Source organism: Dasypus novemcinctus, chromosome 12, assembly GCF_030445035.2.
Source record: "Dasypus novemcinctus isolate mDasNov1 chromosome 12, mDasNov1.1.hap2, whole genome shotgun sequence".
NCBI lineage: Eukaryota > Metazoa > Chordata > Mammalia > Cingulata > Dasypodidae > Dasypus > Dasypus novemcinctus.
The window spans coordinates 47,704,921-47,729,692 of NC_080684.1; the positions used below are offsets into that span (position 1 = coordinate 47,704,921).

At 38.9% G+C, this 24,772-nt stretch overlaps 1 protein-coding gene across 1 annotated transcript in view; it reads left to right on the forward strand.

Moving 5' to 3' along the window:
• Positions 1–24,772, forward strand: part of IRAK3 (interleukin 1 receptor associated kinase 3) — a 74,906-nt gene that overhangs the window by 16,897 nt on the left and 33,237 nt on the right. The window contains exons 4-8 of the mRNA XM_058308371.2: positions 6,359–6,541; positions 16,782–16,846; positions 18,484–18,541; positions 19,755–19,906; positions 22,434–22,498. Coding sequence (XP_058164354.1) covers positions 6,359–6,541; positions 16,782–16,846; positions 18,484–18,541; positions 19,755–19,906; positions 22,434–22,498 — 523 coding nt within the window. The remainder of the gene's footprint in view (positions 1–6,358; positions 6,542–16,781; positions 16,847–18,483; positions 18,542–19,754; positions 19,907–22,433; positions 22,499–24,772) is intronic.

The following is a 24,772-nucleotide window of genomic DNA, read 5'->3' on the forward strand; positions in this document are numbered from 1 at the left end:
ACCTGCTTCAATGATTTTCACCTCCTCTGCTCTGCCTTGTGGTTAGTTCTCAGTCCTCACCTTATTAGACGTGCTTGATCACGCCTTTCCTCTTGAAATACTTTCTTTACTTCCAGAACATTACACTCTCCTTTTAAGTTTCTATTTATCTCTGATCTCTCAGAGTGTTCCTGGGCTTATTCACAATCTATTCTGTTTATCTATTATCCCCTCTATCTTGTAAAGTCCATCTCTATGCTAATAACTCCCAAATGTCTAGCTGGGTCTATTTCTTGAATTCCAGTCTCATCTACTTCCTTGCCTACTTGTAGACATCTCTGATATAGCAGTTCAGGACAGTGCCCATCACCCCCTGAGTTTTTCTCATCTCAGATAATATCAACTCCATCCTTCCATTTGTTCAGGTCAACAATATTAGAATCATCTTTGACTCGTTGCTTTCTCTCACAGACTACATCCTGTCTCTCGGCAATTGCTGTTGACTCTGCCTTCAGATTATATCTGATAACCTAACCATTTCTTACCACTACCACCACAGCCATCCTGGTCCAAACCACTATCACATCCCACTTGGATGATTTCAGCAGTCTTCTCACTGGGCTCCCTGCTATTGTGCTTGTCCTTTTTAAATCTGTTTTCAACACAGCAGTTAGTGTACCTGTTAAACATGTAAACGATACTCTATCATTACTCTATTTAGAACTGTCCAGCAGCTTCCCATCTCACTCAGAGTAAACACCAAAGTCCTTAATGGCTTTCCTTATTTCCTTCTTCCTCCTGTTCCTTTAACTCCATCTACATTAGCCTCCTTATTTCTTCAACAGGTGAGCAACAGTCTTCCCTCAGGTAACTTCCTTCATTTTTTTGCTTAACTATCTACCTACCCTGACCACTCTTAAAAAATTGACATTCCCACTGCATTATACCTCTTTCTTGCTTTATTTTTCTCTATCACACTTATCACTTCTCACATATTTCATATATATATTATTTCTTGTCCCAGTAGAAAATAAGCTTTATGAGAGCAGGACTTTTTGTCTTTCCTGTTCCCTGCTTGCTCCCCTGGCATCTAAAATTGTACCTAGCACAGTGTAGGCATTTAGTAAATATTTGTTGATTAAATGAACAACATTACATTTTCAAATGTCCATACATTTTCAAATGTCCATATCCAAAACCTTGTTGGACAGAATCTTGGACAAAGTACTATGCTAGATAAAATTGAAGGAATTTCTCATTTAATGTAGGCAATAGACCTATAAAAATGCTGTAAAGAACTTTAACAAAGGAAGAACAGATAGGAAAATAGAACTGATCATCACCTGGGTATGCAGTTACACAGCTTCTGGTATTGAAGGGTGAACTGTGTCAAAGACAAAATGACACCAGACAATGTGAAATAGGCAAGGATGAGTTTATTCATAGCTACCATGGAAGGGGAGAGAGAGTAGACCCCAACTCCATCAAACAGGCTAGCAAGCTTTTTTGAGGACTGGGGGTGGGTTAGTGGAAAAGCACTGGAAGATAGTGAGGGGGACGGATCGCTGGGACGGGTGAGTGATTTGCTGAGGTTGCCATTAGGACCTTTTGGTCCAGAATGTTTTCCTTTGCAGTAATTAGGCCACCTCAAATCTGTAAGGGCCAGGAAAGAGGAAGAGTGAAATAAGGATCTGCTTAGTTAGAAACTTTTCAGCATCCTGGATAGTTAATGGCCTAGGTGAGTAGGAGGTCAGGGGCCTGGAGTTTGCAACAGCCTGTCTAAAGTTTAGTGATGCTAAAAGGAAGTGAAGATTGTCTTGGTCAACTGTTTCACATTATCTCCAGTGATAGTTAACATTAGGTCCTTCCTTGGGTCTAGAATTGAGAGAGTGGAGCAGAGGGAGGGACCCCTGAGAAATCATCCTTGCCTGTCCTCTCCACTTTTGGGATAGGAGTCCCACTCAGGTATGAGGTGAAAAGTGTAGATAAGCTTACATCTAGATCATTTCTTGTAAAATTTATTAACTAGTAGGTGTTAAGTGCTACAGTCTAGCACGAGCAGGAGAGCTATTTAATTTTCAAGTTTTGTTTTGTTGTACTTCTGGGGAATTAAGTTCAATCCTAAAGTTTCTTGAAAACAATTGGATTAATTTCTTTCTGTGCTTTGCCTCTCTAAGCATCTTTCTTTTTCCCTTTATGTTATCTTAACCTTTGCAAGAATGCAGTCTTAATTTCTTAGGGGTTTTGGCATGTGGTTACATGCAAATACAAACAGTCCAAATAAGGGTGCGTTGAATTATTCTAAAAAACCCCTTCACATACTGATTTGCATGTGGACAGACAATTTCTATGACTGAATTCCCCAGCGGTCAGGACTACCTGCACTCTCTAAACAGATTTCATGGACTTTTGTATTTTGAGTTCAGATAAACTGATTTCTGAATTTCTCAGATGGGTTTTTTTGCCATCAACAAAAAGATTATTTACCTTCCAAAAGGTGATTCTAAACAATGCTTAATTACAGCATGTTTTTCTTAATTTGTCTTTTTAATATATAATGCTCTTAACTTTACAGCACAGTTCGTCATTTGGAAATGTACTATTTTATTTGTTTTGTACTGTGAATAAACGAAGTCCTATGTTTTGCAAGGAAACAAGAAAGAAAGGATTGGAGAAAACTGCAAATACTGAAGAATATAATTTACATGTCAAAAGTTTGCATTTCCGTAGCATCAAATTGAAGCTATTGTTTTATAGAACTTGATCAAAATGAGTTACATATTTTCTGGATGCTTATTGTCTTCAGTGGGATTTTGATTCAGAATTCATCATCATTAGAGAAAAGCTATTAAGGTTGCACTGTGAATCACCAGTTGGGAAAGAGAAAACATACTTCATTTCTAGTGTTGGAAGAAATCCATGCATGCAAGCTGCATCCATTTTAACTGAATCCTGAGTCAGTTTCACACCGTGAACTTTCTATGATTAGAAAAATGCTTTTGCCTAATCTAGCTTTCTTTAGACTTAGTGCAAACTCAGAACCCTTTACCCCCATCAGTGTTGGGGACTAAAACCCCCAGATCATTTGTCATCTGTTTGTTTACCCTCCAGCTGATTCTCAGACATTTGCTTAAAGGAAGAGTCTTACATTAGCAGTTTCTCAGCCAAGTCACAGGGTGTGACAGCACAGAGCCAGGGCCTGATGCACTTTTAAAAGGGAGAGTCAGAAATTAAAAAAATAAAGGCAAAATGGGTAGTGGAATGTTGTGGGAGAATTGGCATCCCCTCTAGCTTGAAAAGTTAACTCGTTGGATTTCCTTAATTGTTATAAACTGTTCTTTTCCTGCTGTGAGAACTATTGTGAACTATAAAATGTTTATACCTTTTAATGTGCAACTAATGTGTGGGAGACTATACTGTTGCCACTGGGTGGATCTTCCATAAAATAGAGCTTCCAACTTTGCATCACCTTTTCAAAAATCTTAGCTTGGTGCCATTCCTTTCAGGTTAAAGTTTAATTTGTTAAGCCACAATCTGTCTATTATTCATCAAGCATCTATTGAAAATCTACTATGTGCTAGGCATTTTCCTTGATTCTAAGGATACAGAGGTAATCCGGAGTGTTCCTGGAGTTCTGTTGACCTTTTCTTCAACAGGAACCCTCTGCTTTTTTTTTTTTTTTTAATATATTTTTATTAGAGAGGGTATGAATTTACAAAACAATCAAGCACATGTTTGGAATTCCCATACAACACCCCTCCACCAACACACTACATTGTTGTGAACATTTGTTACCGATTATGAGATAATATCATCAGACTATTACCACTAATTGGTCCATAGTGCACACTTGGCATACTTTTTCCATATCCCGTATTATTAACACAGTACATCTTTGGCATTGATGCAAGAATATTACAGAATTGTTGTTAACTATACTTGGTAGGTTTCATTAACCATATTTTTTCCATGCTCCTCTACATTCTTACCACCTTGCAATAGTAATGCACATTTGAGGAACCTTCTGCATTAAGCATGCTGCTCTCCTCTTTGCACCGCTCATGCCCTCTTCATTTCTGGGACAATTCCTCTTTCCTCTTCCCTCAGTCTATTTAAACCTCATCCCATTCTATCCTTGTTGCAAAGCCAACTGATGTCCCATTTCCGTCACATTCTTTCTCTGCCTATCTTGGCTTACAAGGACATCCTCTTTACCTCTCTTAGGTTATGCACATATGTCTTCTTGCAAATATTCAAAGCATACGTGGAATTGTTTTGTTTTTTTTAAACATTGACTTTTCAAAAAAAGTTTTATTCCACCCACTCTCCCCCCATTGTCTGGGTTCGCTGTGTGCTCTCTGTGTCTGTATGTTGTATGCTCGTCTTCTTTTTTCGGAGGCATCAGGAACTGAACCCAGGATCTCCCATGTGGAAGGGAGGCACCCAATGGCTTGAGCTACCTCCACTCCCTTATTTTTTAAAAAGCCTATTGAATATTATGTAAATATTAGTTATTACATTTACATGATACATTAGGCCTAATACTCTATAAAGATTAGCCAGTTGATTTACTGAGAGAAAAAAAAGAAAGCTAAACTTTCCCTTTATTGAAATTTAATTTTTCAAGTTCCCTCATTGGAATGTTAATTTTGAGAGTGGGAAGTGTTTTAAAGACTGAGGTGTTTTAAAAACTGTGCTCATATAATCAGCACTTCAGGGACAGGCAGCCAGATTTAGTTGATCGGTGGCTTTTCTCCTAAGAAGACTGTGTAGTCAAAGGGGCTCAAAGTTCATTCTTTTGTCTTGTTCTCAGACCGAAACTCCAGTGATTCCCTCCCTCCTCTTCAAGATATCCAATCTAATAATTCCTTAAGAATTGGTCTCTCATTAGATATACTCACAGTTTTAGACTTGGCTCAGGCTCTATTAGCCATCCCCTCCAGGAAGCCTTCCCTGAGGTGCCGTCCTCTTCACTTCCACTGGTCACACTTGGTACGAAAAATTACCACACAGTGGAAACTCAACAAATGTTTGAACTATGCTGCTTTGCAGTTTTCTCCCAAAGAGCTTCTAAAAATCACCCAATAAAGTGTTCATAAAAAATGTGCCTCAACCAAATAGGCCGATTACACTGTCGGAAAGAATTATACTAAAATGGAGTTACCATGTCTTGCCAAATCTTTTTACTTTGAAGTCCCCTTCTCATTTTAGTAAAAAGCCATCTAAAAATATGCTGGTATTTGGATAGTCCCTTGCCTCTTGGTGAGACACCATCTCTTCACAGAGATGAGGAGTGAATCTGTTCTTGTGTGGGTCAGTACGCTGCTGTATTCTTACTCTTGTCTGTGAGGAAGGCCTGTAAGCTATGAACCCCTGGCAGGAATGAACGTAACTAGACCCTGGATCTTGGTTTCTAAACACCGTTGTCCAGTAAAAGTAACCAGGGTTCCTTGGAGAAGTAGTTAATTCCAGTACCTGGGCACGGGAAATACAAAGTGAGCCTGGAACGTGTTTGTAGTGTCAGAAAATATGGAAGTGCTCAAAAAAGCATGAGAACCTCTTGAAGAACCCAGGAGCCAGCCTGAATGGATAAAGCTGGAACAATTTTAGGAGCAAAATAAATAATGATAGTATTAGATTTTTACTATTTTTACTATCATTTTAACCATTTTTAAGTGTGCAATCCAGTGGCTTGTTACATTTACAATATTGTGCTACCGTCACCGTCATCCATTACCAAAATGTTTTCATCATCCAAAACAGAAACTCTGTAGCCATTCAGCAATAACTCCCCATTTCCCATCCCACACCGATATTGGATTTTAACCTATAGTTAAAAATAAATATCCATGAGTCCATACTGATGTAAATAAATGGGAGAGGGGATGGCTCTTTCTCACAGAAAGGTGAATAACTTTATAGTAGAGAAACTTGGCCAACACCACCTTAACCAAGTGATAAAGTAACATCACCAGAGTAAGCGATGTTATCTTGATATTATGTCCTGTGAAGAATCCAACGTCATTCCACTGTCCTGAAAGATAAGGAAAGACTGAGGAACTGTCTCAGGTAAGGGAAGACTAAGGAGAAATAACTAAATGTAATATGGGAAACTGGACAGGATCTTACAACAGAAAAAGAATATTAGTGGAAAAATTTACATAAAGTCTGCAGTTTAGTTAATAGTAATATATCATTGTTAATTTCCTCGTTCTGATCATTGTGCTGGGTTATGTAAGGTATTAACATTTGGGGAAGCTGACTGAAAGGTATACTCTAAAATAAGCTCAAACTAAAAAGTTGTAAAAAAAACATGTAAAGTAAACAAATACAAGTATTTCAATAAATTCTTTGGTTCTTCCTATTGCAATTTCTACAGCGGAGCGACTTTCAAACAGCTGGCTGGATGTTCGTCACATTGAAAAATATGTAGATCAAGGTAAAAGTGGAACAAGAGAATTGCTTTGGTCCTGGGCACAGAAAAACAAGACCATCGGTGACCTTTTACAGATTCTCCAGGAGATGGGTCATCATCGAGCTATCCATTTAATCACAAACTATGGTAAACACACATTCTTATAATGTGGTTCTTTTTTTTTTTTTTTTAAAGATTTATTTATTTATTTACTTCCCCCCCCCCTCCCCTGGTTGTCTGTTTTTGGTGTCTGTTTGCTGCGTCTTGTTTCTTTGTACGCTTCTGTTGTCATCAGCTGCACTGTAAGTGTGGGTGGTGCCATTCCTGGGCAGGCTGCTCTTTCTTTTCACGCTGGGCAGCTTTCCTCATGGAGCGCACTCCTTGCGCGTGGGGCTCCCCCACGCGGGGGACACCCTTGCGTGGCACGGCACTCCTTGTGCGCATCAGCGCTGCACATGGCCAGCTCCACACGGGTCAAGGAGGCCCGGGGTTTGAACCGCGGACCTACCATATGGTAGACGGACGCCCTAACCACTGGGCCAAAGTCCGTTTCCCATAATGTGGTTCTTAATTCATCTTATAGGAGTTGACATTGTAATTGTAAATATTGCATTTTTTCCAAGAAGTTAACTGGTCTTGCTATATGTGAGTGATTCCTTACCTGTGGCTTTTATCTAGAGGCACCTTGTAGCTTCACATTTTTTGTGACACATACTTCATTCTTTGTCTAATGTTGTTTTTTTAAGATTTATTTATTTTATTTACCCTCTTCCCCTCCTCCTGCCCTGCTGTTTTTGTGATTGTAATGAAGAGAACTGAATTATATATGTGAATGTGCCTAAAGGGGAAATGAGAACTCTTATGTGGAGAGAGGTTCCCTATCAGTTGCACCACCTCAGTTCCTGGTTTCTGCTGCGCTTCACCTTGACTCTCCCCTTGTCTCTCTTTTTATGCCTCATCATCTTGCCGCGTGACTCACTTGTGTGGGCACTGGCTCGCCATGTGGGCACTTGCGTGGGCACTTGCTCACCATGTGGGAACACTTTCTCTTCTTTTTCATCAGGAGGCCCCAGGGAATGAACCTGGGTCCTCCCATATGGTAGGTGGAAGCTCTATCACTTGAGCCACATCCACTTCCCTGTCTAATGTATTTTAACACAAAACCACTTTATGGTGTTTTTTTTTTAACTTTTACTTTTCTAACTGTTTCATTTGTGCTAATAGAAGCAGTCTGTTAAAAACTCTGAAACTCTTGAGTCATAAACATAGTCAGAATAACAATATATGGGTAAAATGTAGATAACATATTTAGTTGTTATAATTTATTTTATAATATTAGAAGTTAAATTTTTAAAATTTAACTTTTTTAATTAGAGAAGTTGTAATTTTATAGAAAAACAACCATTATTGCATATAATTATATTTACAGAAATATCATGTAAAAACAGTGTTCCCATATTCCCTCCATTATAAACACTTGGCACTAGTATGATGCCTTCATTACTGTTCATGAAAATATTTTCATTGTGTTACTAACTATAGCTCATAGTTTACATTGAGGGTGTATTTTTTCCCCAATTACCACCTATTAATACCTTTCAATAGTGTGGTACATTTGTTATAATTTATGAAAGAACATTTTCATAGTTGTACTAGTAACTAAAGTCCCTCATTTACAATAGGATTCCCTGTGTTGTACAGTCCTACGTTTTATCTTTTAATTTTGATTGTAGTTACTTATACAGTATACGACCTCAAATTTCCCCTCTTAGCCACATTCACATATATAATTCAGTTCTCTTAATTACACTCACAATGTTGTGCAAGCCTCACCGTCTTCACCATCTTCCATTTCCCAAACTTTACAGTAAACCCAAACTGAGATCTTCTATTTCTTCTAGAGTCAGTGTAAGTTGTTTGCATGCTTTTAGGAATCTGTCCATTTCATCTAGGTTTTCTAATTTGTTGGCATACAGTTGTTCACAGTAGAATCTTATGATCCCTTTTATTTCTGTCCCCTCATTTCTAATTTTACTTATTTGCATATTCTCTCTTTTTTTTGTCAGTCTAGCTAAGGGTTTTCAAAGAACCAACTTTTGGTTTTGTTAATGCTATTTTTTAATTCTCTAATTCATTTAGTTCTGCTCTCATCTTTGTTAATTATTTCCTTCTGTTTGCTGTGGGTTTAGATTGCTGTTCTGTTTCTAGTTCCTGCAGGTGTGCAGTTAGGTCTTTGATTTTAGCACTTCTTTTTTAGCATAGGCATTTAGTACTATAAATTTGTATTTCTTTCTTTTTTTCTTTTTGTTTTCTTTTTAGGACTATAAATTTCCCTCTCAGCACAACCTTCACCACGTCCTGTAAGTTTTGCTATGTTGTATTCTGATTTTCATTCATCTCAAGATTTTTACTGATTTCCCTTGTAATTTCTTCTTTGACCCACTGATTATTTTTTAAACTTAATGTATTATTTTTTTAAAGATACATAGATTACACAAATGTCACATAAAAAATATAGGAGATTCCCATATGGCCCGCTCCCCACACCTCCCATATTTTCCCACATTAACAACATCCTTTATTAGTGAGGTACATTCATTGCAATTGATGAACACATTCTGGAGCATTGCCACTAAGCATGAATTAAAGTTTACTTTGTAGTTTACAATCTCTCCCACCCAATTCTGTAGGTTATGGGAAGGTATATAAAGGCTTGCATCTGTCGTTGCAATGTCATTTAGAACAATTTCCAAGCACTGAAAAGGCCCTGTATTAACTTGTTTCTCCGTCTCCCTGCCCTCAGAACCTCCAGTGGCCACTGCCCCCACAGAAATGATATAATTTCTTCCATTGCTAGAATTGTAATAATTCTATAGTAGCATGCCAGTAAGTCTACTTTAGTCCATAGTTCATTCCCTAATCTTGAGGATTCTGGGATGATGATGTCCACTCCACCTCTAATTGAGAGGGGGTTGTGATCCCATGGGGCCAATGGATGGGACTGTCTTGCTTGCAGTTGTAGAGTCTCTTGGTTCCTTGGTATGATAGTTGTCCATCAGCTCCTCCTTACTATTTGTCTTGGGTGAGACCAATAAACTGGAGAGTAGGTATTGCAACTCTGTTGAGATTCAGGGCCTAGTTGGCACATGGACAGCCCAAATATTTAAATCCTTCCTGGGGAGCTCTGCCACATTCTCTTAATGGATCAGCAAGAATCCCCCAAGTACAGGGGCAATGACTAGTCAAGGAAGATGGTTCATTGTTGGGCCATTGATATTGATGACTGAGTGAATGAACCTTTACTCTTGAAATTGAAACTTAGCCTAGTATTATAGCATGCCTGAAAGTTGCCTCCTGGGATCCTCCTCGTTGCTCAAATGTGGTCTCTTTCTAAGCTGAACTCAGCATATAAATGTTACCTTCTCCCCAACGAGGGGCATAACTTGCAGGAATGAGCCTCCCTGGCATTGAGGGATTACTACCAAACACCAACTAGCAATGCAATTGGAAAAAGACCTTGATCCAAAGAGGTAAAAGATAAAGACAAATGAGTTTATATGGCTAAGAGACTTCAAAGTGAGTCGGGAAGTCATACCAGAGGTTATGCTTATGCATGTCTCAGCAGGATCTCATTGACTGCCAAAGTAGATATTACCCCAAATAGAGGGCTCTGGAGACATCCATACACTATAGTCAGAGCAGGTAGCTAAGGATTTTGTTGCCTTGCCAGTGGGCCCTACTTTGGAATTTATCCTCCCCAGTGTGACGGAGTTGGGCTCAGTTGTGATTTCCCTACACATGGCTCTTCTGTCCTCCTATTTGAACCTGTAATTAGTACTAGAGTTGGTATGAGTATGTCCATGTGATCCATTGATGATTGAAGAGTATGTTATTTAACTTCCATGTATTTATGGATTTTCCAGTTCTCTACCTATTATAGATTTCCAGCTTCATTCCATTATGGTCAGAGAAGATGATTTGTATACATTTGATTTTTCAATATTTATTGAGACTTGTTTTGTGACCCAACATGTGTTCTATCCTGAAGAATGGGCCATGTGCACTTGAGAAGAATGTATATCCTGATGTTTTGGGGTGCAATGTTCAGCATATGTTAATAAGTTCATTTATCTTACTATTTAAGTTATCTGTGTACTTACTGATTTTCTGTCTAGATATTCTATCTATTGATGAGGGTAATGTATTGAAGTCTATTTTTGTAGAGCTGTCTATTTCGCCTTTTAGTTTTGCCAGTGTTTGCCTTATGTATTTTGGGGCATCGTGGTTAGGTGTATAAATATTTATGATTGTTTTTTCTTCTTGATGGAGTGCCCTTTTATTAATATATAGTATTCTTTGTCTGCAGTAACAGCTTCTGTCTCAAAGCCAATTTTGTTCAATATTAGTGTAGCTATCCCAGCTCTTTTTTTTAGTTACTTTTTGCATGGAATATCTTTTTCTATCCTTTTGCTTCCAACCTATTTATGTCTTTGGGTCTAATTAATATATTAATAGTTGGATAATGCTTTTTTATCTATTCTGCCAATCTGCCTTTTGATTGGGAAATTTAATCCCTTAAAATTCAGTGTTATTACTGTAAAGGCAGTACTTCAGTCTTTTTGTCCTATGGTTCTAATATGTCATATACATATTTTTCTTTTTTTTCCTTTTTATTGCAACCTCCTTTTCTGAATAGTTTATCTTTTGTGATATATCTGACTGATTGCCTTCTCATTTTTTTCTCTATGTTTTTAAAATATTTTGTTTGTGGTTACCCTGGGGTTTGTCTTACACAAGTTACATTTGTAATCTACTAATTTGAAAAGATACCAGGGTAGCTTCAATAGCATATGTGTTCTCTGCTCCCATATCCCTCTGTTTCCCTGTTTTATGTTGTTTTTGTCCCACATTATCTTTGTATATTTTACAAATCCGTTATCAGGAAATAGGCCTTTTTCTTGTTCAATTGTACTCTGACTCATAGAAATTAAAGAGTAGAGTTGTATATTGAGAATACAGTAATATTGGGTTTTGCATTTTATCCTTTTATTTACCTTTACCAAGATCTTCATTTCTTCACACTATTCCAAACTATCCTTTCCTGTCATTTCTTTTCAACCTGCAGAACTTCCTTTAGTAATTCTTGTAGGGCAGGTCTTTTGTTGATGAACTCTCTTGGTTTCTGTTTGTCTGTGAATATTTTAAACTTTCCCTCATTTTTTAATGACAGTTTTGCTGGATAAAGAATTTTTGACTGGCAGTTTTTCTCTTTGAGTACCTTAAATATATCATACCACTGCCTTCCTGTGTCCATGGTTTCGGATGATAAATTGGCACTTAGTTTTATTGAGCATCCCTTGTATGTGACGAGTTGCTTTTCTCTTGCTGCTATTACAAATCTCTCTTTATCTTTAAGGTTTGACATTCTGATTAGTATGTGTCTTGGAGTAGGTCTGTTAGGATTTATTCTGTTTGGAGTATGTTGAGGCTTTAGACGGAAGTGATGAATATGTCATTCCAAACTGGAAGAAAGGTGACACTTGTTTTAAAGTGACTGTGAACTTGGAAAAATTTAGTCCTGATAATGAATGGAAGACAGATTTTGAAAGTGACAAGCTTGTATATTTAGCTGAGATTTACAAACTAAATGTGGAAAGTGCAGTGCGGTTTCTCCTTGCAGCTTATAGTAAAATGCAAGAAGAAAGGGTTATGCTGAGAACTGAATTCCTGGGCACAAAGAATCCTCAAAATGATAGTTTGGAAAATTCTGTCCTTTCAGCAAGTGAGTCCCCAGAAAATAGTGCCTCATGTGGGGGTTTAACTGAACATGGAACCAGTTAGCCATTTCAGGGGAAATAAGGATTGGAAAGGCAGTTATCCAGAAAGGATTTGTGGAAGGTTCTCTTATCTGATGGTTTGGACCCCTGTGTACTACATGTGAAATTGGCAAGTTTTTTGTGAGATCTGTATAAAGGGAACTAGTGCCAGCCTGGACTAAAAGGGACAGATTGAAGGAAAAATGACTTCAAAGACAGAACCATGGGAGCTGAGGTCTAGACCTAAGACATCTTCTCATGTCAGAGAACGAGCCAACCCAAGTTGTGGAAAGAGTGGTTATGCCCCGTGCTTGGAGAAGGTGGGCCTCCCACTCCACCCCATGTCAGGAAGAGTGTTGCTGCCTCGGTTTTCTCAGATTTCCTGGGGGATTGTAGAGATAGATTATGGCCACCACCCAAGTGTTTGAGGAGGGTGGAGCCTAGAGCCTGGCTGCCACCCAAGTGCTTGGCGAGGGTAAAGCCTAGGGCCTGGCCACTATCTTGAAGCTTGATGAGGGTGAATCCTTCATCCCGAATTTGGGGAGAACATAGCCACTGTGCAAGCACTTGGAAAGGGTGGGACTGCTGCTTCATTAGGCCTAGAGGACAAAATATTGTTCTATAGATGACTTCTAGACCTTGAAATCTAATGGAGTGTGTCCTGCAGGGTTTTGGAATTGTGTGGGACCCATGACCCCCGTTTTGCTCCCAATTTCTCCCTATGTGAATTGGAATGTTTTTCCTATGGCTGACTCTCTTTTGTGTATTAGAAGTGGATAACCTGTTCTCTAGGTTTCACAGGCCCAGATGGAAGGGAATTGTGCCCCAGGACAGACCACACCCATAACCAATTTTGGTACTTTATACTTAGCATTGTTTCTGAAATGACTTAAGGTTTTGGGATAATTTGATGAAATCAATGTATTTTGTATTTGGAAAGAACATGTCTTTTGGGGGTTCAGAGGGTGGAGAGTGGTGGTTTGAAACTATATGTACCCCAGAAAAGCATATTCTTAAAGTTAACCCATTCCTGTGGGTGTGGACCCATTGTAAGTAGGATGGATCTTTTGATGAGGCTACCTAAATTAAGTGGTGACCTCCCCCTTCATTAAGGTGGGTCTTAATCCTCTTACTGGAGTCCCTTATAAACAAAATAAAGACAGAGAGAGAAGAAGCCATGGAAGCAAGAAGTTGAAATCAGTGAAACTCAGAAGAGAATGAAGAGCATGGCAGATGCCGCCACGTGCCTTGCCTTGTCATGGAGGTATGAGGACCATCAGCAGCCAGTGTTTGGGAAAAAAACATCACCTTGAGGATGCCTGGATTTGGACATTCTCACATGCTCTTCTGCATGCTGATACATTCCCCCTGTTTAATATCAACCCATTTCATGGTATCTGCTTTAAGCAATCTAGCAAACCAAAATACCTACCTTTTTTTATTTTGTTCAGTTTGTTGGAATGGTTTTCATTTTAGGGGAAAATTTTGACCTTTCATTTTCTAATCTCCAGGGATCACATTGTAGAGTTGGATATGTCTATGAGTCCTGTTGAAAGAAACATTTTATTTCCTCACAGGCCCTATTCCTGAAATTTAAGTGGCTGTCATTAGGTGGCTTCTTTACATTCCCTTCACATTCTCATGAAACATTCCCTGAGGTCTCAGTTAGAACAGATTGTTCAAAGAACTAGAATATTTACTTAAACTTATATTTTTGGCAGGTATATATTTATGCATCATGTTTTGCATTTTTATGTCAGTGATCATTAGTTGTTTTCCAATTTTGACATGGAATCTACAGCTTTCTGCCCGCTTCTTAGAACAGTCATTTTGATTCTTCCATTTTATATGACAGTGAAGTTTTATGTTTTCATTAACAACAACTGAAAGACAATGACTTCTAGTGCACTTCAAGCCCCCGAACTTCAAACTTTGTTCTATATGGCAATGCCTAATTTAGGATGTTTGGTATATCTTTTTCTTGCCTAATTGACCTGGCTAGACCTTCTAGTATTATGTTGAACAAAAGTGACAAGAGTGGACATCCTTGTCTTGTTCCTAATTTTAGAGGGGAAACACTCAGTCTTTTACTATAAGGTCTTTTGTTAACTGGGGTTCTTTCCTAGATATCCTATATCAAGTTGAGGAAGTTCCCTTTTATACCTAGGTAGTTGAATGTTTTTATCTTGAAAAGGTGTTGGGTTTTGTCAAATGTTTTTTCTCTGACTATTGAGATGATCGTGTGATTTTTGCATTCTATTTGATAATGTGATATATTATGTTGATTGATTTTCAGATATTAAACCAACCTTGCATTTCTGGTATAAATCCCTCTTGGTCATATAGTCTGTTTCCTTTATTTGTTTCTGAATTTGGTTTGCTAGAATTTGTTGGTGATTTTTTTGTATCTATATTCATAAAGGATATTGGTCTGTAGTTTTCTACTGATATCTTTATCCAGTTATTGTATCAGGATAATTCTGGTCTCATACAATGAGTTGAGAAGTGTTCCCTATTGTTATATTTAGGTAGAGTTTGTATGGATAGGTGTGAAATCTTTTATTGTTTGGTAGAACTCACCTTTGAAGCCATCTGGGCTTTTTTTTTTTTTTTGAAAGGAAGAGGGCTGGGTGGGTACCAGCCACCACTAAGTGCCAATAGTTTTTTCTTTTCTTTTTTGTTTAGATTTATTTTTATTTCTCTCCCCTTCCCTGCCCCACCCCTCCACTTGTCTGCTCTCTGTGTCCATTGCTGTGTGTTCTTCTGTGTCTGCTTGTATTCTTGTCAGTGGTACACAAAATCTGTGTCTCATTTTGTTGTGTCATCTTGCTGCGTCAGCTCTCGTGTGTGTGGCGCCATTCCTGGGCAGGCTGCACTTTTTTCCCACTGGGCAGCTCTCCTTGCACGCAGGGCTCCCTTAACGCAGGGGACACCCTTGCGCGGCACAGCACTCCTTGTGCGCATCAGCACTGTACGTCTGCCAGCTCACCACACGGGTCAGGAGGTCCTGGGTTTGAACCTTAGACCTCCCATGTATTAGGTGGACGCCCTATCCATTAGGCCAAATCCTCCCCCCGCTTCTTTTTAAAGATTTGTTTTTATTTATTTCTCTCCATCTCTCCTGTTGTCTGCTCTCTGTGTCCATTCGCTGTGTGTTCTTCTGCATCTGCTTGTATTCTCATCAGGCAGCAGTGGGAAACTGCATCTCTTTTTTGTTGCGTCATCTTGCTACGTCAGCTCTCCATGTGTGCAGTGCCCCTCCTGAGTGGGCTGCACTTTTTTTTTTTCACATGGGGTGACTCTCCTTGCAGGGTGCACTCCTTGTGCGTGCCAGCACTGCACGTGGGCCAACTCACCACAGGGGTCAGGAGGCCCTGGGGATTGAACCCTGGACCCTCTGTAAGGTAGATGGATGCTTTATCAGTTGAGCCATGTCCTTTTCCCTCCATCTGGGACTTTTTTGTTGGTTGGGTTTTTTGTTGCTTTTTTTCTCCATTTTGTTCTTCTTTATTTCATATTTTCTATTTATTGACTTGCTCTATTTTTTCCTAGTTTCTAAAGGTGGAAGTTTACATTATCGATTTGAGTTCCTCCTCCTTTTTGTAATGTAGGTATTTACAGCTATACATTTCTCTCTAAGCACTGCTTTTGCTGATTCCATAAAGTTTTGATATTTTTTCAGTTTCATTCATCTCAAAATATTTCCTAATTTCCCTTGTGATTTCTTCTCTGACCCATTGGTTATTTAGTCATTTGTTGTTTAATTTCAATTATTTGTGAATTTCCAAATTTTCCTTTAGTTATTGATTACTACTTTCAATTCATTGTGTTTGAAGATCATATTTGTTAAGAATTCAGTCCTTTCAAATTTACTGGGACTTATTTTATGGCCTATCTTTCTTCCAAACAAAATAAGCCAAAAAATACTAGAATATAATAAAAATTAAAGATAAAATACTATTTTTCTAAACTCTGAATTGAAATGTCAGAAAAGACAGCAAAATATCATGCTTTTAATTTTATGAAGGCTGCTGCATGGGCTACCTGAGTTCAGACAGAAATCTAAAGATGAAATTAGAGCCTATCAATTGGGAATGGGTGGTGTGTATTTGTGGTTGATACCATACACACACACATACATACATGTACTCACACAACTATGTGTAATACTTTATGGCACAAAACAGATTTAAAAATGTCAATAAACTAACCCAGAGAGAATAATCCCATAATTACAAAACTTTAAAATATGTGTGCAAAAAGATGACAACAATGTTGCTTTTTCCTTTCAATTTTATACTTCACATTTTACTATTTTTATGATGTCTAACAATAATTTAAGGTAGTCATTCATATTTTTAATTGAACAAAAATATGTTGGCATAATATTTGACCATTATAAAGCTATTTCACGTCTGTAAATTTTGTAACCTTTCTAACACTGTGAAACTTAAGCTTAGATATGACCAGTACTAGCTATGAAATTATTACCAGTCTCAGAAATAAGAAAAAACATGTTCACTAGAGACATAATTATTTTTTATATTTAGCCTGCCTTGTTTCTCTTTCAGGAACAGCCTTGAATCCTTCAGAGCAGAGTCATCAGAGAGATGGATTTCTAAACACATCATCTAAGGTAGAATGTGTGAGCATAGCTAATGACCCTTGAACTCTGTTGCATATATAATTGAGCGTAAGGAATGAAATTATCAGACTGAAAAATGTTAGATTTGTGAGGTACTTTTTTAAAACCAGAAAGACCTTAGTTCTCTCATTAGTCTGTACTTAGATGGGGAATGAAGAAATTAGAGATTTGGAAATATTTGAAAAGTCAAAAGCTTTTCCTTTCAGCAATCTGTCAGAGCTGAGATTTGGAAATACTATGGACACTGTGAGTTATACATTTGTCTTAAAGCTTTTAACTTTCCTAGTCTAGTTAGTGTGTGCATGTTGCTATTTGTTTTTATTAGAGCAAATTAGCAGTCATCATTTTTATAGCATTAGACGTCATTTAAAATTCACCATAACTGTTTGTATTAGTCAGCCAAAGGGGTGCTGATGCAAAATACCAGCAATTGGTTGGTTTTCATAAGGGGTATTTATTTGCGGTAGGAGCTCACAGATACCAGGTCATAAAGCATAAGTTACTTTCCTCACCAAAGTCTGTTTTCACGTGTTGGAGCAATATGGCTGCCGACAGCCGTGAGGATTCAGGCTTCCTAGGTTCCTCCCTTCCAGGGTCTTGCCTCTCTCTGGGTTCAGGGTTCCTCTCCTACCAGGGCTTGCTTCTTCCTGGGCTCAGGGTTCCTCTCTCCTGGGACTGGCTTCTTTTTCCTCTGTGAGCTTACTTCCTGGGGCTCCAGCTTAAGGCTTTAGCATCAAACTTCAGCATCAAAACTCCAACATCAAAAACCCTCAACTCTGTTCTTTGCCATGCCTTTTTTCTGAGTCCCCACCCCTTGGTGGGCCCTAATGATGTGGCCCAATCAAAGCCCTAATTATAACTTTTTTTTAAGATTTATTTTTTATTTCTCTCCCCCCCTTCCTCTCCCTTCCGCTCCCCCCCCCCCCACTCCCCGTTGTCTGCTCTCTGTGTCCATTTGCTGTGTGTTCTTCTGTGTGCACTTGGATTCTTGTCAGCAGCACTGGGAATCTGTGTCTCTTTTTGTTGCATCATCTTGCTGCGTCAGCTCTCCGTGTGTGCGACTCCATACCTGGACAGGCTGTGCTTTACTCACATGGGGCGGCTCTCCTTATGGGGTGCACTTCTTGTGTGTGGGGCTTCCCTACATGGGGGACACCCCTGCGTGGCACGGCACTCTTTGCGTGCATCAGCACTGCACGTGGGCCAGCTCACCACTCAGGTTAGGAGGCCCTGGGTTTGAACCCTAGACCTCCCATATGGTAGGCGGATACTCTTATCGCTTAGCCAAATCCACTTCACCATAATTATAACTTAATCATGCCCAGGTACAGACCAGATTACAAATATAATCCAATATCTATTTTTGGAATTCATAACCTTATCAAACTGCTATACTGACCATGATGCTGATATTTGAATTTCTGCAGTTGGCATGGATGCCTTAAATATATAAGACAATGAATGCTGTTGAATAAAGTGAAATAACTGCTTTCTACTAGCTTTCTCCTAAATTAGATTCTACAGTATTGCACTGTATAGTCCCATAGGGAGGTTTGGATTTCTGTTGTGGCTCTGTTGTTTCTAGACTTATGAAATGGAAGTGCTTCAATATGTATTTCTGCTCTTAGGAAATAGCCAATGTCACAGCAGATAATGTTGTTCTTATTCCTGAACACAGTGAAAAAGGTAAGGGGGAAAAAACCTTTCTTTCAATTGTGCTTTCAAAAGTAAATTTAGAGGGAAAAATATGCACTATAATAACTATATATTATTATACAGATTCAGTCTAAAATTTTCAGATATCGAAGCATTTGCAAGTTTGACTGATGTATATAGTTCTGATGAACTGTATTATCATTATATTATGAATCCACTGGTTAATGAAGATAATTGTGGTCTTTTTAGTCAGTGGGATCTCTTATTTTCTGTTAGTGAAATTTGCTATGTAGATATGTCATAGGAAACCATTATAAAAATTACATGGAATCATATAGTTTTAGAAATTTTCATAGCAGAGATCTTCAGAGATGATGGTAGAGTACTTCTAAGGGTTAGTATGAAAATCTAATTATTATATTTTATATATCAACTTTTCTAATTTATTAACAAGGAGAATAATTTAATCCCACCTGGGAATCATTCTGATAAACTTAAGTGACTATTTAAGGCTACGTTGCCTCATTTTTTCCTCCAGATCTGATAGTACAAAAGAGAATTAGAAAAGTTTAAATAAGGTTTTGTTTCATCATCAACAAGGCCAAAATCAAGCATTAAATGTCTTTAGGGAGTATTTTGTATTAGTGGTGGAAATATAACTAAAATTGTTTTTTGAAAGATTTAGCCAAGCTTTCCCTCTGAAATTGCTTTTGATTATCTTTTAAATGTTTTTGGCTACTCTGCTTTGGATGATTAAAAAAAAAGTTGAAGCAGTTTGCTAATTTAATATGAGGAAGTAAATTAGGCATTTGGAGAATTTGGCTCATGGAAAGTGTTTTCTGTCAGCCATGCTTGGAGAATATTGCTTAAGCATATCAAGATTTCCACTTCTGTAGTGTCTTACTTGTTTTAGGTTCCTAGTGGGTCAACAACAATATGTTGTCCTAATTGCAAAGAAACAGAATCTTGGAAAAGTTTCCCTAGCTAAGTATTTTGGAGAGGTGTCCATGCTACTGTTCAGATATCCAAAACGCCACTTGCTCTGTGGAATGCTGGGAGTTAGACCCAAGTCAGTATACAGAGAGCACGTGGACATCTGCCTCCTTAGGTTCCTGGGTCTTCCTCTACTGACCTGCCCTGGGCTCTAATGTGTTTCTAATGTGTAATTGGCTCTTTACAATGGTGGCATGGATTCTAAAAGAAAGAAAAAGTAACTTTTCTTCTCCCTGCTTTCCTTCCTAAGGAATATTGCACAAATCCTCTATGAGCTTTCAGAATATCATAGAAGGAACCAAAAATTTCCACAAAGACTTTCTGATCGGAGAAGGGGAGATTTTTGAGGTTTACAGAGTGGAGATTCAAAACCGAACATATGCAATTAAATTATTTAAACAGGTATGTTAAGAATTACTATCATAGGATATCAAGTGCATTTATTTACCCATATTTCATACCAAAATGTGTCATTTTTCATCAACATGGAAAGGTGGTTTTTTAAAAATTTCATAAATGAAAATAAGATGTATGCCCTCAGGTGACTGGAAAAATGACCAGAAAATGAATGCTTGTTTTGTAGGAATGTGGAAGTTAAATCCCTTCCATACCCAGATTTATAGCATGGGAAAGATTTTTTCTGACAAACCTTGTAGATTCTTTGGGACTTTGCTTAAGATTCTCAGGTTGTGTCAGTCAGCTCTAGTTTTTGGAATTTTAGGCTGGGTAATACCTCCTCCTGGCAGATCCACAGGCTATACCATAGAATGCCATTCAGTGCTGCCAAATAAATTGCCTTCTATCGTAAGTCAGGAGGGTGAGAAAGAGGAGGCTTCAAGTAGGAGCAGCAAGCCAGTGGTCAGAGTAGGAGGTTAGAAGAAGACAGCTGAGTGACTGTAGCCAGAAAATGAGAAAGAATTAGCGATGAAAAGCCAGAACTCTGTAAGAGATAGGTACACACATACACACCAAAGGGCAGCCCTTCTGTTCCTTCATTGTTAGTCAACCGTCAATAAATATTTACTAAACTCCTTCTGTGGGCTGGGTGCTGAGGACACAAAGATGGATACAGCAGAATTCTGGCCTCAAGGAGCTCACAGTCTTATGGGGGAAAGAACCAGGTCAATGATATGTTTAAACTGCAATGTGAGATTTGTATCGGGGGGGCAAGTGAGCAGCAGAGAGATGCTTTCTCTGCCAGGGAGGGAAGTGTCCAGCACTCAAAAGAGTGCCTAGAAGAGTAACTATTCAGAAAACACTTCTCCAATAAACAAATGGACAAGTAGATGACAGGAAGTGATCTTTGAACTGGGTTTTGAAGGACGAGTAGGATTTTGAGTCTGTGAAGGAGGGGAAGGGCTTTCTGGAGGAAAGAAGACCTACCTATGCTTCCACTTCCTTTCTTATTAATTTTAGGTCCATAGTGGGTCAACAGCAATATGTCACCCTAATGACAAGGAGGCAGAACCTTGGAAAAGGCCTAGAGGTACATGGCTGAAAGCATGTCTTATTCACAGATAACAGGTCTTTCAATGTAGCTGGAGAATAATGGAATGAGTAGGAAGGTAGTGGCAGAAGATTAAACCCTTGGATGATTTTTAAGTAGGAGAGTGAAAGGCCTAGATTTGGGTTTTGAAATATAATTTGGTACAGACTAGATGGTGGATTGGAGGGAGGGGAGAAAGCTTGCAAGAACTAGCCTGGAGGAAGAAAGACCTGGTGTAAGGGATTTCAGATGTATAAACTAAGAAATGGATGGGGCTTAAATGAGTGTTTTTCAACCCGAACTACATGTTAGAGCAACCAGGGAGCTTTAGAAAAATGACGTCCATAGCAACCATTTAATTCAGAATACGGGTCAGGGTAGCAACAATAATGTTTTAAAAGCTTCCCACGTGGCTCTAATATATAGCAGGTATTGAGAACCACTGCTGTAAGCCGTGGCAGAAACAATAGGAATGGTGAGGAGATGACATGTTTAAGAAATGAGGTGAAATGGACCAAATCAGATTGGAGAAGTAGGGGGAAGAAGGGATATAAGGTAATTCTTAGTTTACAGCTTGAAAACAGTCCTTGAAAATGATTTGTTGTCTTTATTTTTTCTGCCTTCCTGGTTTAGCTTAGAAAATAGTTTCCAGAATTCTTCTTGGGTTTCTCTTCCTTTTTTGCTGGGGCTAGCTCTCTAAAAACTTTGCGCTCTCTAGCAATTTGCAAATGGTCGGCTCTTAGGCTGATGTGACCTAAAAGCATATTCAGTCTAACCTTTGAAGTTTGGAACCTGAGGTCCAGAGACATGTGGTGACCTTGGATGTATGAAGTCATCAAGGAGAACACCAAGGACAGAGTAGGTACTCAGTACAATAGTTTGGATTCATTAATTTATTCAATAAATATTCATGGGTCTAGCTTCAGAGCCTCTTTGAAGTAAGGAGATATAGCTTTCATTTGCTTAGTAAACCTGTCCTTTTAAAGTTATTACAAAGACAAACTTGAAGGAACATATGCACATGACTCACAAATGCCAAATGGGTGAAATTTTGCAACATCTCCTAGAGGTTGCCACCTCTAACCAGAATACAGGTATCATAAAGTGGATCCTTGGTGAGATCAAATGGGGAGTTTCTTTCATGGGATTTTCTTCAAATGTGAATTTATGTAAATCTGTTCAAAATATGGTGAAAGAGTTTTAATACAAAATTTGGCAAAGTGATAGATTACAGAAAAACATTTAATTCAAGAGCAGTTGTTCTAAATCTGTTTTGGGTTTAAGGGATCTTTGAAAAACTGGGGAGAGCTAAGAATATATTCATATATATTTACCTCAAAATATGTCTATAATTCCAGGAAGACTATGGACCCTGGGTTAAGAATCCCAGAAGGAGAGATCCCTTTCTAATTTTTTTTTCTTGTCTTTCTGTGTGACATTTAGGAGAAAAAAATGCAATGCAAGAACTATTGGAAGAGGTTTTTATCAGAACTTGAAGTTTTACTACTGTGAGTATATTTTGTCTGAATTTCCTCCCTCGTGCTTTTATCTTTGTTCATCTGTGATTGTACAGCACTGTGTTTGGCAGGGTTGACATTTAATAAACGCGGGTCGAATATTAGAATATTGGGTAAATTTTTGATACATGCGTTAGTATATTCCTTAAAATACATTGAAAAATAGACCATTTCCCTAACTGACTTGAACATATTTTAACATGAACATTGAAACTGTCATAAGTAAGTGGGTTAAATCATGTGTGACTAACATGGTTGAATGTAAAATAATTCTTAGAACACTAGAATTGGGAAGCAGATGTGGCTCAACTGATAGAGCATTTGCGTACCATATAGGAGGTCCAGGGTTCAATTCCCAGGGCCTCCTAACCCATATGATGAGCTGGCCCACGTACAGTGCTGCCACGTGCAAGGAGTGCTGTGCCACACAGGGGTGTCTCCCACGTGGGGGATCCCCACACACAAGGAGTGTGCCCTGCAAGGAGAGCCGCCCCATGTGAAAAAAGCACAGCCTGCCCAGTGTGGTGCCACACACATGGAGAGCTGATGTAGCTGGATGATGCAACAAAAAAGAGACACAGTTTCCCAGTGCTGCCTGATAATACAAGTGGATGTAGAGGAACACACAGCAAATGGACACAGAGAGCAGACCACGGGGTGGAGGGGGGAGCGGGAGGGGTGGAAGAGGAGAGAAATAAATAAAATAAATTCTAAAAAAAAAAAAGAACGCTAGAATTGTATGTATTTTGCCATTTCCTCCCTTCCTTAGAGACATTCAGTTAAAAACTGTTTCATCAGTACAGCATTTTTCAGGAAGAGTTATTTTATTTTTTTTAGATTTATTTTTTATTTATTTCTCTCCCCTTCCTCACCCCATCCCCCCAGTTGTCTACTCTCTGTGTCCATTCATTGTGTGTTTTTCTGTGTCCGCTTGTGTCAGCGGCACCCGGAATCTGTGTCTCTTTGTTGAATCATCTTGCTTCATCAGCTCTCTGTGCGGCACCATTCCTGGGCAAGCTGAACTTTTTTTGCGCTGGACAGCTCTCCTTATGGGGCGCACTCCTTGAACATGGGGCTCCCCTACGTGGGGGGAGGAGAGTTTGAAACAAGCAAAGAAAATCAAGTGTATTTGATGTACATAATATTTTCTGGAAATTCATTCATGAGTCTGAGAGCTTTTGGAGACAAAATTACTTCATTTTCATATAAACGAAAGACATGTATATTCAGCAGCTGTGTATCCCACTTCATCAAAGGTCCCTAACTCTGTAGAGATCACTTATCATTCTTTATAAAGGATAAGATGTTCTTTTCAGTTGCTTTCTGAACCTATATGTGGAGTGGAGGGTAGTGGCAGGGAGAAGTGTAATATACTAAATCCCTCTCCTTTTAGATTCAGGACCAGAAATCAAAATTTTAGATGCTAATCATAAAAACTTAAGGTATATTGTTTAGTCCATTAAAAAAACAATCATAATAGTACAGGGGTTTTACATTTAAGTTTTATTTATTTGCTTATGTAGAAGTAATAGATTCAGACCAAAAAAAGTACAAAATTCAAAAGGGTAAACTGAGGAAAGATTTTCTCCTGCTGTTACCATCCAGCCACCCAGTTGATTTTCACAAATTTCTTGTTTACCTTTCTAGAGAGGTTTTATACAAAAGTAAACACATATTTTGTGCTAATTTCTTTCTTTCTTTTTTTTTTTTTTTTTTTTAAGATTTATTTTTATTTATTTAATTCCCCTTCCCTCCCCTGGTTGTCTGTTCTCTGTGTCTTTTTGCTGCATCTTGTTTCTCTGTCTGCTTCTGTTGTTGTCAGCGGCATGTCAGTGGCACGTCAGCGGCACGGGAAGTGTGGGCGGCGCAATTCCTCAGCAGGCTGCTCCCTCCTTCGCTCTGGGCGGGCTCTCCTTACGGGTGCACTCCTTGCGCGTGGGGCTCCCCCGCGCGTGGGGCTCCCCCACGCGGGGGACACCCCTGTGTAGCACGGCACTCCTCCTCCCGGGCATCAGCACTGCGCATGGGCCAGCTCCACACGGGCCAAGGAGGCCCGGGGCTTGAACCACGGACCTCCCATGTGGTAGACGGACGCCCTAACCACTGGGCCAAAGTCCGTTTCCCTCTTTTTCTTTTTTTAAGATTTACTCTATTTCTCCCTGCCCCCTTGTTGTTTGCTTTTGCTGTGTCTCTTTGTTGTGTGCCGGTCTTCTCTTTCTAGGAGGCACGGGATGGAAGCTGGGGACCTCCCATGTGGGAGGGAGG